The following is a 16,153-nucleotide window of genomic DNA, read 5'->3' as shown; positions in this document are numbered from 1 at the left end:
ATATGAACACCCCTATGCTTGAACATGGTGTTCGTTATGGACAATCCGTGACGAGCACAGAAGTCCAATAACAAAACACCACTCGGGTTCAGATCGGGGGGGCCATTCCTCCCAATCACGCCCTTCCAGGTCTCACTGTCATTGCCCACGTGAGCATTGAAGTCTCCCAGCAGTACGAGGGAGTCCCCAGAAGGTGTGCCCTCTAGCACCCCCTCCAGGGACTCCAAAAAGGGTGGGTACTCCGAACTGCTGTTCGGTGCATACGCACATACAACAGTTAGGACCCGTCCCCCCACCCGAAGGCGGAGGGAGGCTACCCTCTCGTCCACCGGGGTAAACCCCAATGTACAGGCTCCAAGTCGGGGGGCAATAAGTATGCCCACACCCGCTCTGCGCCTCTCACCGGGGGCAACTCCAGAGTGGTACAGAGTCCAGCCCCTCTCAAGGAGATTGGTTCCAGAGTCCAAGCTGTGCATCGAGGTGAGCCCGACTATATCTAGCCGGAACCTCTCGACCTCGCGCACTAGCTCAGGCTCCTTCCCCTTCAGAGAGGTGACATTCCACGTCCCAAGAGCCAGCTTCTGTAGCCGAGGATCGAACCGCCAAGGTCCCCGCCTTCGGCCACTACCCAACTCACACTGCACCTGATCTCCTTGGCCCCTCCCATAGGTGGTGAGCCCATGGGAAGGGGGACCCACGTTGCCTCTTCGGGCTGTGCCCGGCCGAGCCCCATGGGTGCAAGCCCGGCCACCAGGCGGTTGCCATCGAGCCCCACCTCCAGGCCTGGCTCCAGAGGGGGGCCCTGGTGACCCGCGTCCGGGTGAGGGAAAACGCTGTCCAAATTTTGTATTCATCATGGAGGTTTTGATGAACCGCACTTTGTCTCATCCCTCACCTAGGACCAGTTTGCCTTGGGTGGCCCTACCAGGGGCATAAAGCCTCGGACAACAGAGCTCCTAGGATCACTGGGACACGCAAACCCCTCCACCACGAAAAAAATGTGAGTGGTACAAATTTGGTCCTTTCCTTAGGAGTAAAAGTAATAGCATTTATCAGTTTTCCTAATTTAGGAAACTACTCCCGACTTCACCAGACCTTTGGTGAAGCTGTCCTAATTCGTTAGGAGCTAATAAAAGATGATGCTTAGGCAGAGATTATTGCACATATTCTGAGAAAAGAAATATTGATTTGTCAGAGATAACTAATATTTATAACATCTCTTATGTCACGTGGGCACTTCGTCAAGGTGAAGAAGTCCTGTGCTGCCAGACGAAATGTCAAGAAAAAAGCAGCTTTGCAATAGCAATGACTTGGGTATGTCACAACCTACCACTGCTCAAATTTTGCACCATACTTTGAATACCCTTATAACGCAAGAGGTAATTACGAAGGTAATGGTAAAGCAGGCTGCATTCACGGAAAACACTAGTTTTCCTGGAGCTTTCGGTGAGATTGATGGCATGCACATAAAGACCATTGTCCCGAGTTTGGATGAGCACTTGTATGTGAATCGCAAGCAGTATTACAGTATCAACACACAGATGGTCATGGATGGAAACTATTATTCTTGATGTTATTGAGAAGTGACCCCGTTCAAAGCATGGCTCTGGAGTACTCCATGAGAGTGGCATAAACAGTTTATGTGAACGTAACCATGCTCCCCCAGATGTCATCTTGGAGATACCTACACAAAAGCCATTGCTCAGCTTCCTTTCTTTGAATCTTATTCTTATGTGTGTGTTAGCACCAGTAAACAACAAACTGTCGTCATGATTTACAATAAAACTGCAATCCGCTATTATGAACGCCATTTTGTGGCTTGGGATGCTGTAAAATCGTGACATCATTTTTATATGTGAAATGAATGTGAACAAAAGGGCAACAATTACAATATAGCATAATATCATACATTTTTCTTCTCCTACTCCTTTAAATGGTGATGATGATGTTGTTATAATCTTTTTTTGTGAAGTCTTAACATTATGCCTTTTTTTTTTTTCTGGCTTGGGGTGCCATTAAATTGTGACCTCAATGTTAACTCCTACTCCTAGCTGGCAATAAGTGTAGGATGCTTCATAACTACTTATGTCGTACTGTGGGGTTGGACAAATTGTTATTCTAGGCCGACTTTTGTGTACAGTTCCTAGGAGTAATTCTGATGTGCTTTATAACTACAGGCACAGATCTGGAATTGAACCTAGGAGTCTGAAGCTGTAAGCCGTTGATACTAGCCACAGTACCATAATACTACCAAACAATCAACTAACAATCTTAATTCTATTTAACACACATTACTGGAAGTCTTATAAAAAGGTACTTTACAAAAGTAAGAATACGTTACAAAGTAGCACATAATAAATGCAGCTTTACAAATGCAGCAAATTAGGGGGAGGGATATTGAAACACTGAGATAAACCTGTCCGCATACTTGCATTAAATACCAGAAGACAACTAGTACATTAAGTTTATGTAACCCCTTATTTCCTCCCTCCAAGCATTCAATTGCTTTTTTTAATAAAAAATATATATATTGTAGTTTTAGTATTTAGTTTTTAACTGGCACCTGGCAGATAAATAACATGAGTTAGAATGTTGTCCATGATATAAAAAACTTGGGTTTCTTCTTCTTTGTTGTTGAACTGAATAATTATATTTGGCCCACAGTTTTAGTATTGTTTAATATAGTCCTTGGGTTGTGATTAAAAGAATGCAATTAAGAAGGTTGTTCTCGGAGTTAACTAGGAGAGAAATGGCAACCACAGCTTTGAGGGGAAAGAAACGAATGTTCAGATAGCTGGGAGGGATTCTGGAGAATTTCTTATTCAAAGGACTTCACACGTGTGATGCATAAGTGACCCTTGTCTGACCAATTTGCTTACACTTAATAGCACTAAGAGCTTTGACGGTACCCACATCCTCAATCTGTTCAGCACATGGGGCGATTAGCGTCTGCTCTCCTCTTGCTCTTTGTACTCGTGCCGCGCATGTAAATGTTGGCCTGTTTTAGACAATCTGACATTAGTGGCTAGACACTGGCCGTGATTCAGCAAAGTTTGGCAAGTTGAGATCAGCTGCTTCCATAAGGAGTACAGAGCAGATTTTTTTTTTTTTTTTTTTCAAACAACTTAAAACTTTAGTATGTTTTTATTATTTGATTTGTATTTTGGTTTTTGGAACAGTTCTATGTGGGCTTTTCTAGTAAGTTTTTATTCAGACCACATTCTTAGTTAGAAGCCATTTCTTGTTGTTAAAGGAACTTGGCCATTTATTGAATGGTTGCCTGCTGCTCTTTTATTTTCAGTTTCACAGACTCTCAATAGTTTGTTTGTCTCTGAAATTCATAAATACCTCATTTCAGTTGTAATTGTAGGTACTTGGGGTCTATGTAGACTTTACAATTGTATTTTGCTTCTACTTTTTATTTTATTTTATTTTTTTAAACTTGTTCACTAGCTGGTTCAGATTGTTTTTTTTTTTTTGTTTTTTTTTTTTCTACATAAAAACAGAAATGCAGGACAAATGACAAGTTTGCCATAAACTCAATTTCTTACTTTTTCATATGTGCATGTTCATTATAAAGCAGTTATTTTTAAAATACTACATTTACAAAGATGTGAGACAAACCACTGAAGAATTATGAGATACAATTCTATACCTGAACCACTAAACTTCTCCGAAAAGTCAAATTTACATTAGAAGTAATTTTTGGCCTGGTACAGTAAGAGAAAATTATGTTTATTGCTAAAAACTGGATGTTAATTAAGAAATTGTTTGTACCAAAGCCATTAGCTATTGTAGGCCATGAGGATACTGTGCAGTATAATGTATGTTACGGTAAACTAAATTGAGTTCTGACTCACTCTTATAATAAAAGTAAGCCCATTTTACTCTTTAAAAAAACCTAAACTAAGGTTAATTTAAGATTGCAGTGCACAAACGCATTTCAAGAATTTGTTTCATTACACTGGTGGTGGCAGTGATCGTTTCTTTAATGTTAATGATGTCTAAAGATGTATCATCTGTTCATTCTTATCGGGATGCATTGGACACCCCATGACTTTACAGTTGTCCTTACCTTAATTTTCTACAGCACTGCTAAAAGCAGCAGTTAAAGGAAGACCTCATTTGTCCAGCCATATTTATTTATTTTTTTCTAGCTTATTTGGTTTATGGTTGCAGAAGGCTGCTAAATATTCTAGGTTTGCCTTGGGTACAAGGTGGAATCTAACCCTGATGGAGCATCAGTCCATCTTAGAGCAAACTCGTGTGCTCCCTGAAATACCTCAAACAGGGCCTGTTTACAGTGACCCATTAATCTAACTTGTATGTCTTTGAGATGAAAAAGGAAAAGTGAGAAGGCCTAATTTAAAAAAAAAAAAAAAAAAAAAAAAAAAAAGTCATGGTTAAGTTATGGTAATGAATTGTAAAAAGGTGGGTGACATGTGAAAAGAATAGTTTTATCTGAAAACAGAAAGAAAAATAAACAACCACATTTATTTCTATAGCTCATTTCCTTACACAGGATATAGCTTAAAGTGCTTTACAAGATGTCAAAGATATAGTTGCAAGAAATGATAAGCAAATAAAATTATGTAAGTATAATAGTGAATAAAGAACAAAAAATCAATATGAACTTACATAACATAAATATAAAATTAGTAGTAATAATAGGTCCTTGTATGTAATATTGTATGGTAAGTCTCTAAAGATGCACCCGATGATGAGGACAGAAAAAACAAAATTTCAGTTAAGTTGAAGGAAAAAACAAAATCTACAGGGATTTGAAGGCCAAAAGACCACCCATTCCTCACTGGGTGTTCTACCTGACGACATACTGTAAATGTCCTTAAGTCACTCCTTGTTGTTTCCAGGTGTTGTCCCAGAGGATACGTGGACAGCCAGGGCACCTGCCTTCATTCAAGCATCACCCGTGGCTGCTTTTGTTCAGCTGGTGGTGCACAAAATGCAGAGAATGGTAGACATTAATGATTATGGCAAGTACATGAAGAATGTGACAATTCTATACACATGTAGTCTATTAGGAGTCAAACTAAAATGTTGCTATGAAAAAGCTAAATTAAAAAAGTGGGTTTTTAGGAGTTTTAAAAATGACACCTCGCTAATACTGTGGGAGTCTCGGGAAAATATTCTAGATTTTTGGTGTAGCACAGTAAAAGGCTGCCTCACTATTTCTTTTATGCTTAGTTATTAGAATAATAAGCAGACCACTATTAGAAGATCTAAGGTAATGACTTGGAAAGTAGGGGGACAGGAATTCCAAAATATAGTAAGAAGCAAGATTATATAAAGCTTCATATAGTAGTGGTAGTATTTTAAAATTGATTCTAAAGGACACAGGTAACCAATTCAATGACGCTAAATCTAGTGAGATGTACTCACATTTTCTTTCTCTGCCCAGTATACTTGCAGTTGTATTCTAAACTAATTGCAACTAATTAATGTCTTTTGGGAGGAAAAAGGCGAGAAACCTGGCCTACCTTCTCGTGTTGGTTCTTTGCTAACACCAGCAGAGTACTGATTTTTAAGAACATATAAGAAAATTAAAATATATCCTCCTATACTATGTCTGCCTTTACTTCCACTAAATTCACTCTGATTGAAATCTGTGCGGCTTAGGTATGACAATGCCATTACTATGTGGATTGGGTTTTGGGGTCAACTGAAACACTCCTTGAGGAATTCAGTGGTGCCCCTGTATAATTTGCATATCTAAAATATGGTAATTCACTTAGATACATGCTGGAGTAGTAAACCTGGAGGTACAATCTGTCCACAAATGCTGCATTTGGTTCTTGTTTGCTTATTTGTTGATGTCCTGTTTTATGTTGCCTCGAGGATAAATGTGATTTCTCACAAGATCGGAAGGGTGATGTTTCTGCTTTCAAATATTGATGAATAGCCTTATTTTTCCACTCTGTTTGCTGTACAGTATGTAGTTACACACTGAGGTATCCAAAATGTGTTCTTTTTGCTTTGTGTTTCTATTCTCACTTTTCTTCTGTAGCTTGGAAAATGAGTATCACAACAGTATATGTAGTTTTGAATTAGTATGTAATGGATGGAATTTATTGTACTGTACACCAGTTCCATGTTCAGGGGAAAAAAGTTTCTTATCCACTAGAGGGCAGCAAGATGTTGGTTTATGGGGTTGAATATAGACACAGTATTGAAGTAATGTTAAAGATTAATATAGAAAAGTAATTCAGAGGGATTTCAAATGAGCAACATCATAAATGTCCCATTTTCAAGAAAACATTATTGTCAAACAGCAAAAAGTTTTATTTATCAGTTTGCCTGGTATACAGTATCGTCCACCTGCTTCACATCTACCCAAATTAGTTATTTATTTTTATATATAATATATATTTTCCCTCACATTCAAGTAATCTAGGTGTTTGTCACATTACTTATATATGTCATACTGGATAAATGGGCTAGAAAATGGATGGACAGATAAATATGTTGGCTCTTATCCATTTCTTATTGGGATGCTATGAATGTACTGTATATAATCCTTCGTGATTAAGTCTTCCAAGTGAAAATACTTATTCAGTACTTGGAAGAAGAAGCATAAATTTGTCAGCCTTGTCTTTACATAAAAAAAGAAAAATGAAACGGCTTCTGCAAAATTCCACATTTTAAGCTTATTCATGTTATGGTCAGATAATGCATGTCTTTGTGTTTGCTTCCAAATTATTGTCAAGAAGCTTGTAAGTTTTGGGCATGCCTACCACAATTAACAAACCTGTATGTTGACAAAGCTCTTGTGCAGTAGGATTGCGGCAAATGGAAATTGACTTAAGCAGCCTGTTTAGGGAACTATAGATATTATCTAATTAGTTTTGTATAAATTAATGGTGGGCTGGAGACGGTGGAGCAACTATTTATTTTCTGGCCATTCATGTTACAAACCTTCCAATTTTAGTGCTGGTCTAGTGAGAGGCACATCTTATCTAACTGCACATAGTGTAGGAAGAAAAACTGGAAAGCCAGGCCATTGCAAGGTATTCATATCTGTATTATGGTTCTCTGGCACTTCACTCTGAGCTGATCACAATTTAAGATGAAAAATCTGTCCTTGCTGTCCAAAACCGCTGAGCCTTATAGGCCACTGAAGAAGAGACAAGAATTTCCTTTGTTTGTGTGACTCTTTTCTGTTGTGAGTAATACATAAGACATTTTACTTGCACAGTCACACAAGAAAGCATTAATTTTACCTCCTTAACTCCCCCCCCCCCCCAGAAAACCCGGGAGAAATTTAGTCAATAGCGTTGAATTATTTTCAACTAGAAAAAAAGTTTTTTACAGAAGCACTTAAATACCAAAATGTCAATTTAAATAAAATTGGAAAGCTGTGTCTAGTGTCCAGTGCTGTACTGATGCATATTTAGTACGTGTACTTCTTGTGTTGAAACATCATGAACGCATAGCTCGATGTTGCAATCAGGACAGTAGAAGCATGTTTTTTGGACACTTATTTTTTTTCTGTTGCATCAGAGTGAGAGAATACAGTGTTGGTGCCTGCTACGGATAATTGATGCACTACATTTGTTTTATTATAAGCCTTTTATGATGCAAGGCTTGGTGACTTCCACTTCCACGTTTTCCCTGACACAAGCAACTGTTGGTGTATTGTGAACAGAGTTATGGGACCAACATCTGTCTTGTCACCTACTTGCATCATGGTGAACCATCATGTGATCAAATTCACCAGATATACTATGGCAGTTCAGTTGTACAGTGCCGTATGCCTCATTGTCACCATCTGCGTCAATGTCTGATGACCAAATTACATTGTCACCATTATTACTTAACTAATGGTTCAGTTTCAGTTTGAACTAAAACCGGTTTTGCAGCTTCTCATTTACATGCCATTCTGTTTTGTTTGAATCTCCGCCCCATTAATAAATATTGATCAGTTACCTTAGAGTGGCAAAACGCACAAAGCTATTCATGAATTTTGCCAGCACTATGTTATTTTATCATTTTATCTACAGGATGGCAGCAGAATACTGTCTTGAGAGTTATTTGGGCTTAGTACTATAAGGCAGATCATTATACATCACGCTGAGTCTGACTTGGGCTTAACCATTATGACATACAATTCCAAGCCTGAGTTGCACTTGGGATTAACACCACGAAGGTTAAAATCGGTAGTTACCCTCTGACACCAAAGTGCATACGTCAATTGTGCAAAGATGATGACAAAGCAGTGGTGTCCAGTCCAAGTCCTGGGGGACCCATGGAACTGCAGGTATTTATTCCAACTATTTTTGTAACCAGCGACTCATTGTTTAATTAGCCGGTCATTTTTTTTTTTTCTTCTTTATTTGGAAAATAGCAGTCATATGAGGTTTACTTTAATGAGAAATTTAGAAATTTTATTTCTAGAAAGCATGGGTTAGATACATTATCTGGTAATAAAGAATGCCTTTATTTTTGTTACACTAGGACAATTTTTAGTGTTTTTTTTTTTTAACTTGGTTTTTAGAATTTTCATTATTATTCTCCTCTTACAGGTGTACTGGTTATTTAAGATGTTGTTGACAAGAGACTATGCTAGTGGGTCATCGCTAAATTATCTGCAGCATGAGCGTGTTTGCTGTGGTGTATACATCATTGTCACAGCCTTTCAGCTTTTTTGCGATGGGGTATACTTCATTGTCATTAATAATATACAATTAAGGGGGAAAACACAACATAAAAAAATTGAATCCATAGGAAAATGACAAGAGTCAGGAATTTAAAACTATAGAAAATATGAATATTTGTGCATTTCCTATGGATATACTGTAATCTCACGTTACCACTTTGTTCAAAATACAGAATAGTTAAAAAGACTAAGTAATTAAACAAAGAGATCAATGACAGTTAAGATAACCCCATGATTGTGAAACTGGTTAGAACAAAAACCTGCTGCCACAGTGATCTCCAGGCCTAGGATTGGGCATCACTGCCAAATAGCATGGAGAACAAAAAGTGGCATAAAATCTTGTGGAGCAATGAAGTCACTGTTAAAATGGGTGGTGTACAGCTACAGAGACCCAATATTCAGAGCAAGAGTTAGCAAGAAGTATACTCATGCCTGGTCTGAGGCTTCATGAAGCATTGTGGCAACTCTTTTATGGTCTGGTGGTGCATTTCGGCCAATGGTGTGGGAATTTTGGTCAAAACAACTGAATGATAACTATTGAAAAGTTTAAATAGATCTTGGTACATCTGTAACATATACTGTATAAACAAATTTTGAGAAACAATCGTACAGCACAACATACTGTAGATTTGATACACAATGCAAACATAATTAAGAGTTTCCTGGCGTGAACCCTGCAGATGGTATGCTAATGGTATTAGACTGAACGCATTTGAGCCCAAACCCCAGACTAATTATGATCCTGTGTAGGATCATTTAGATAGGAAAAAGTAGGCCTACAAAAAACAGATAAAATAGTTATGGTAAATCTTGTGAGAATCTTATGAAAAAATTGACACAGCAGTGTACCAAATCAAATTCTATCAGCATTGCATTCTAAATTAGACCACATAAAATGCTGATTTGTTTTGAAAACACAAACATTTTTGGTACTTTTTATTATTATGGTGCTCTTTGACCCTGCAGTAGCACTAGATGACTTCACACAGTGTATAAGGACTAAATGCAGGTTAAATGTGCTACAGGTTCTTTTGTTACAATATTCCCGCTTACCATGCTGCCTGCTAAAGTAAACAGATTTGACTACCCAATACCTTTACTTGATCTTGACCTTGACGCTTGACCTTTACAATACCTTGACTACCCAATACCTTTATTTTTTAAAGCAAAGTGTTATTTTATTTACAACTGCTCACCCTAAGAATATGAAATTGTGGATGAGAGGCAGTATTACTGGTGCTGGGACGTTTCAAGCCTTTGGAAATTAGCATGTTAGAGTTCTCTTCATTTATATATATATGTATATATTTTTTTAATTATCTTTGTCTTAATTTATCTTCTAGTTTATCTATCCAGAGTGGAAAATTTCTTTGAAGTATTTCAATATGTTTTGTGATTTCCAGTGTTGATGTTGGTTTTTAATTAAGTTGGAAACTATACACAGTGTACAATACATAGTATAAAGATCAAAACACTTTAATGTCTCAGCCAAATTGATTGTGAATAAACAGTTACTTTTAGTGGTTCAGACACATTAAATTTAATAAAGGAGTATTAGGGAGTGAATAAAGTCAGGTCTTTTTTTTTTTTTTTCTTTTTTCTTCATGTATTGATACTCTTAACATTTAAATCTGGGCCTAAGCAGTGCCTTTATACATTCTTAGCCTCCAACAAATTAACTTTTCACATATAAGGGAAGGAAGGTCACTTCTGGAATACCTACCTACATTTACCACGCCGCTGTATGCAAAGTGATTAATGTATACATTCAGGATCTGCAATAGCCGTTAGGTACTTTGCCTGACTAGCTGTGGTCATAGTTCTGACCCCAAGAGGACATCTCGGCTAGTCATACAAAATTATTTCCAGATGCACCTGATGAAACAAGTTTAGCCAATTCCCTGAAGGTGGCTCAGTAAAACAGAGGATCTGTCCTATTAGAGTGTGTTATTGAGAGTTATGCAAGGATGGGAAAATACAAACAGTAAGACTATATAGTGGTTCTTTCTTTGAACATTAAGCATTTCAGCAGTTTCAGCTTCACGTTTGGAATTTGCTGTGAGCTTGAATAAACATTGTTTCGCACTACAAAGTTCTTAGATTTTGAACATACTCGATATGCTTACATGTTTTGAGCATTCTGTTTTTCTGTACAATGTGCTGTCGCTCAATTATTCATAATGATTGTTACCTTCAGATTTAAAATTTAGGATCATGTTAAGTCATGTATGACTAAGTTTGGGACCTAGTTGGCAAAAGGGCACTACTAGATTGGCAGAGAGCTGGGCTGAGACCCATAGAAGACCTACAAGGATGAAAAGAGAGACAGATGAAAGCAGGAGGTTGCATAAACACTCATACAACGGCTGATGAGAGCCGGAATGAATGCTGGGTGACCTCGCAGATTAATAGGCAGATGTTTCAGCACATGTTAGACAAATGTACTCTAGTTGGAGGGTTGTGCAGGCTAGACCCCAGGTTTTCAAGACCCCGGGTTTTCCAGTCCTGTCCTCCTTTGTTGTGACTGCAGCTTTTCTATCCAACAAAATTTTACAATTGGGTTGTTATTTTTACCTGTAATTAATCTTGTCATTTAATTAGCTGACCTTTTTTAAACTTCTTTTGTATTCAGAAAGCTTCTATTCTGTGATACTTAACAGTGGCATGCAAAGGTTTAGGCACCCTTGTTTAAAATGTCTGTTACTGTGAATAGTGAAGTGAGAAGTTTAACTGATCACCAAAAGGCATAAAGTTAAAGAGGACACATCTGTTTTCAGCATTTTATGCAAGATTAGTGTATTGTTTTTGTTTTGTACAATTGTACGGTGAAAAAAATGAAAGGGGCACCCCAAGATATTTGGGGGTCCCTTTTCATAAGGTCTCAGACCTTCATTAGCTCATCAGGGCTATGGCTTGTCCACAGTCATCGTTAGGAAACCCCAGGTGATGCAAAGTTGTATAAATTCTCAGGCTCCTCAAACCTTGTCCTATCAATCAGCAGCCATCCTCTCCTCTGAAAAATAAAATAATTGATGCTCACAAAGCAGGAGAAGGCTGATAGCAAAGCATTTTCAGGTAGTTGTTTGCTCAGTTTATGATGTTAATTAAGAAATGACATCCATGGTTTTTAACTGCCAAGTTGAGGTCTGGAAGACCAAGAAAACTTTCTGTAAGAAATGATCATTGGATTGCTAGAAGGGAAACCCCCAACCCACCTCCCATAAAGTTTGACTGCAGAAAAACTTCAGGAAGAATTGGCAAACCCTATAATGGTGGTGCACTGTTCTACCATGCTGCAACATCTGAGCAAATGTGACCTTCATGGTAAAGTCCGCAGAAGAAAACCTTTCCTGCATCCTAGCCACAAAATTCTGTGCCTGATGTTTGCAAATGAACATCTAAACAAGCCTGATGCATTCTGGAAACAAGTCCTGTGGACTGATGAAGTCAAAATAAAACAACAATGTGCAAAGATACGTTTGGAGAAAAAAGGGTGGTGAATTCCAGGAGAAGAACAACATGTCTCCAACTATTAAGCATGGTGGTGGATCGATCAGGGTTGGGGCTTGTGTTGTAGCAAGTGGCATAGGGAACATGTAATTGGTAGAGGGAAGAATGGATTCAAATAAATACCAGCAAATTCTGGAAGCAAACATCATACCACCTGTAAAAAGTTGAAGTTAACAAGTTGATAGGTCCTGCAACAAAATGATGATCTGAAACGCACCTCAAAATCTACAATGGAATACCTCAAGAGGCACAAGCTGACAGTTTTGCCATGGCCCTTATAGATTCCCAACCTAAACATCATTGAAAAATCTGTGGATAGATCTCAAAAGAGCAGTACATACAAGATGTCCCAAGAATCTTGTAGAATTAGAAGCCTTTTGCAATGGTGAATATCAACAAAGTACCCAATGTAAGAATTGTGCATTTGTGAATGATGGAAAGAAAAACGTAATCTTACTTAAACTGGTTAAAAATGGAATTTATTTAATAGCTTATCTTCTGCCCACTTAACTATTTATAGTAACAGACATGCCACTGTGTATGTATTAATGTCTTATACATATATTTTCTGCTCCATAGCTTTATGTTGTTTCCTATGTCAGATAAGAGGAAAATGCTCTGTTGTTTTGTTCTAATCTACATTACACTCCATATTGTATTCCATATTACTGTTTATATTATGTTTTAGTGAAGTATTGAGTTCTCGGCAAGATCCAGGTGTTCTGTGTTATTTGGACCACTTCTGATACTTTAGCTTTGAGGACTACTACCGCATACTTGGTTACCACTTATGATCATATATCTTAATATACAGATTGAGTTTTTGTATGTGTCCTCAGTTTCGATTATTTTTGAGGTATTCATACATTATGGTTTAAATACTTGGCTACTGATCCACACTGTCGACACAAGGCATTATAGAATTCTTGGGGATTACTAAATATTGACGTTTAGTATACTAACATTTATATATGTTTTGTGTGTGTCTCTGTGTATATTTGCATGTATTAAAGGGCAAGTGGGTATGAGTATGTTAGTTTATTTGGCTTATTTTCATACTGGTCATTATATACATTCAGTATTTTTTTAAAACATATAAGCAGTTATCCACATGAGAAGCTAATTTTTAAACTGACTTGATGATGAAAGTTGTGTTTAATAAGTGTGACCCTCATGGAAGTAGTTAGCAAGAATATGACCTACAAACACATTTCTTAGTATGGTAATTAAAAGAGCTGTAATAGTGACAGGTCAGTGCATTGCTGTGGAACCCTGTTCCCTTTAAGTCTCAAAGATTCTGATTTCTAAAAACAACATGACAACAGATATTTTACAGAAATGAAACCAGTATAGCCTTTTAAATCAAGACTGTTGGGAAACCATTTGAAATTGTAGTACTATTTAGACCACATTAGGACGTATATGTCTGTTTTTGATCGAGTAAGCTGTATGGAAGCACTTGAATTGCGCTCTTTCACTAATTTATATAAAGGGGTATTGAGCAGCAGAATGAAGGTATTCCTGCATTAATTTAACACGTCCATTGAATTCAGCACCCGCGTATTTGCACTTGTCTATATCTATTCTATAGAGAAGCTTGATGCAAACTGTTTACCTCATGCACACGTCCCTTGTGTGTACATTGCACTGACCGATTCAGGTTCGGTTTCATATTTTCTGTTATCTCTTTAGAACAATCAGATGTCTGATTTTTTTTTTTTTTTTTTTTTTTTTTTTTTTTTATTACGGTGCCAGCTGTTTTACGTTTATGTCATGAGTGTACAATGTATGCTACATTTGGAGAGGAGAAAAATTGCAAATTGGCAGAGAGAAAGAGGAACGCTTCATGTAACCATTGTGAGTCACACCCAGTTTGGCTAAAAATGACAACTGAGGAAATCCCTTGATCTTCCTCCACAAATAAATACATCTCCATACCTGACTGTCAACACTTATAACCACTTTGACGATGAAATGTTGTCATTCATGCTGGGTAAAAGTGAATGTATGCGTAAGCAATTTCTTGGTGTATGTCCTGGATTCAAGTAGTTGCAGCTCTGGATTATAGGCAAAAGACATTTTTGAGCTAACGTGGTTCTGCTGCTTTTACTGAAGAAATTAAGATTGTTTATCTGACGCAAAAAAACATTATGTACATTTGAAACTTTTTTACTTTTCTTTCTTTTAGGAAGAATCCATGCTGAAGTCGGTTCAGCTCAAGGAAGAACATGTGAATGTTATTCAGCAACTTGAACAGACCATTGAAGATTTAAGGACAAAAATAGCAGAATTAGAGAAACAGTACACTCCTCTAGAGAGGGATGTAAACACAACAGATCAAGTGTGTGGGGATGAAGATGTAACTGTTAAATGTGTTTGTGATGTTGATCTTCAAACAGAAGAAAGGACAATTCTTAATAATTTGCAAGCAAAATCTGTACAGACTTCTCCTGTTGACGATGCATATAAAGTGCCTTTAGTAGATGAAGCATCTTCGCCTGTTCCACAGCTTCCATTAAATCTAAAATCAGGGTCATCTTCGCCTCCGCAGATATCCGAGGCACTAACATATCATTCTGAAATTTCTGTTTTATTGACCCCAAAGACGTCCCTTGGTCATATTTGCACCTGCCAACAACAACAGCAACAACAGTGTATACCACCTTTTAATTTAGGAGAAAGAGATCTTCCGCCCCCACCGCCACTGCCAGATTATCTAATGTGTTCTGATGGCACTGTACCCACACAGACTTCTTGTTTGTCTGACAATCTTAAACTGATGCCACCTCCTCCTCCCCCCTTACCGGGGAGTATACCACCACCACCACCTCCTCCGCCTCCTCTACCGGGCATGGGGCCTCCACCTCCTCCGCCGCCACCTCCTCTGCCAGGCATGGGGCCTCCACCTCCTCCGCCGCCACCTCCTCTGCCGGGCATGGGGCCTCCACCTCCTCCGCCGCCACCTCCTCTGCCGGGCATGGGGCCTCCACCTCCTCCGCCGCCACCTCCTCTGCCGGGCATGGGGCCCCCACCTCCTCCACCACCGCCTCCTTTGCCGGGCATGGGGCCCCCACCTCCTCCACCACCGCCTCCTTTGCCGGGCATGGGGCTTCTGCCTCCTCCGCCGCCACCTCCTTTGCCAGGCATGGGGCACCCTCTACCTCCACCACCACCACCTTTTCCAGGCACGGGACCTCCTCCTCCACCGCCACCTCCTGGCATTGCAGGACATCCTTCGGTGCCTGGTCCACCTCTTCCTCCTCCAGGTGGATTTGGATCTCTTCCACCTTTAGTTCCAGCTGGGTTGTTTGCATTAGGATTGGGAATAGACAAAGGAGCAAGGAAAGAGATGGTTGAACCCCCACGTCCAATGAAGCCACTCTACTGGACAAGGATACAACTTCATGCAAAAAAGTAATAGCACTTTATTTTAAATGAAAAACAAAAGCAAATGTTATAGTCTTGTAATACCATCTGGTTTAAAGTTTACTTTGATTAATTAAAACAAATTTGTCCAGATTAGCTGTAATTGGGTCTTTAAAATGGAAAGGTGTTACTACATAGTGCAAAGTTGAGAACTGGGGAAGTGGAGTAAATTATAAACTGACACTGTTATAAAATCTGATGCTTAATGATAAATTATTGATGTCTTTATAAATGTGAAGTTCAATGTTTTCTACAACTTGTTACAAAAAGAGATTGACTCTTGTAAAGTTGATTTATTTAAAATCAAAAATTTTAGTAGATTTTAAATTTTCCTGATTGTAAAAGTCAAAAACCTATAGCTGGTTTGTCAAACTCCTGAACAAGCAGCAGTGTTTATGCACTATTACCATATTATTAACTGATGATATTTAATACTATTATTCCATTAAACTGTCTGTTTTGTTTGGGAATTTCTCGGTATAAAATGAAGAGTACAGTCTGTACATACTCTATATGGTAGAGTTAGATTTTAAGTAATTATTT

General features: G+C 38.3%; 1 protein-coding gene across 1 annotated transcript in view; it reads left to right on the top strand.

The window, feature by feature from the left end:
- Positions 1–16,153, top strand: part of fmn2b (formin 2b) — a 293,106-nt gene that overhangs the window by 71,017 nt on the left and 205,936 nt on the right. Inside the window, exon 5 of the mRNA XM_028820569.2 lies at positions 14,373–15,598. Coding sequence (XP_028676402.1) covers positions 14,373–15,598 — 1,226 coding nt within the window. The remainder of the gene's footprint in view (positions 1–14,372; positions 15,599–16,153) is intronic.

The sequence above is a fragment of the Erpetoichthys calabaricus genome, chromosome 15 (assembly GCF_900747795.2).
Source record: "Erpetoichthys calabaricus chromosome 15, fErpCal1.3, whole genome shotgun sequence".
Taxonomy (NCBI): Eukaryota; Metazoa; Chordata; class Cladistia; order Polypteriformes; family Polypteridae; genus Erpetoichthys; species Erpetoichthys calabaricus.
The sequence above is the reverse complement of the archived record's forward strand: the minus strand, read 5'-3'. Positions and strand labels throughout refer to the sequence as shown.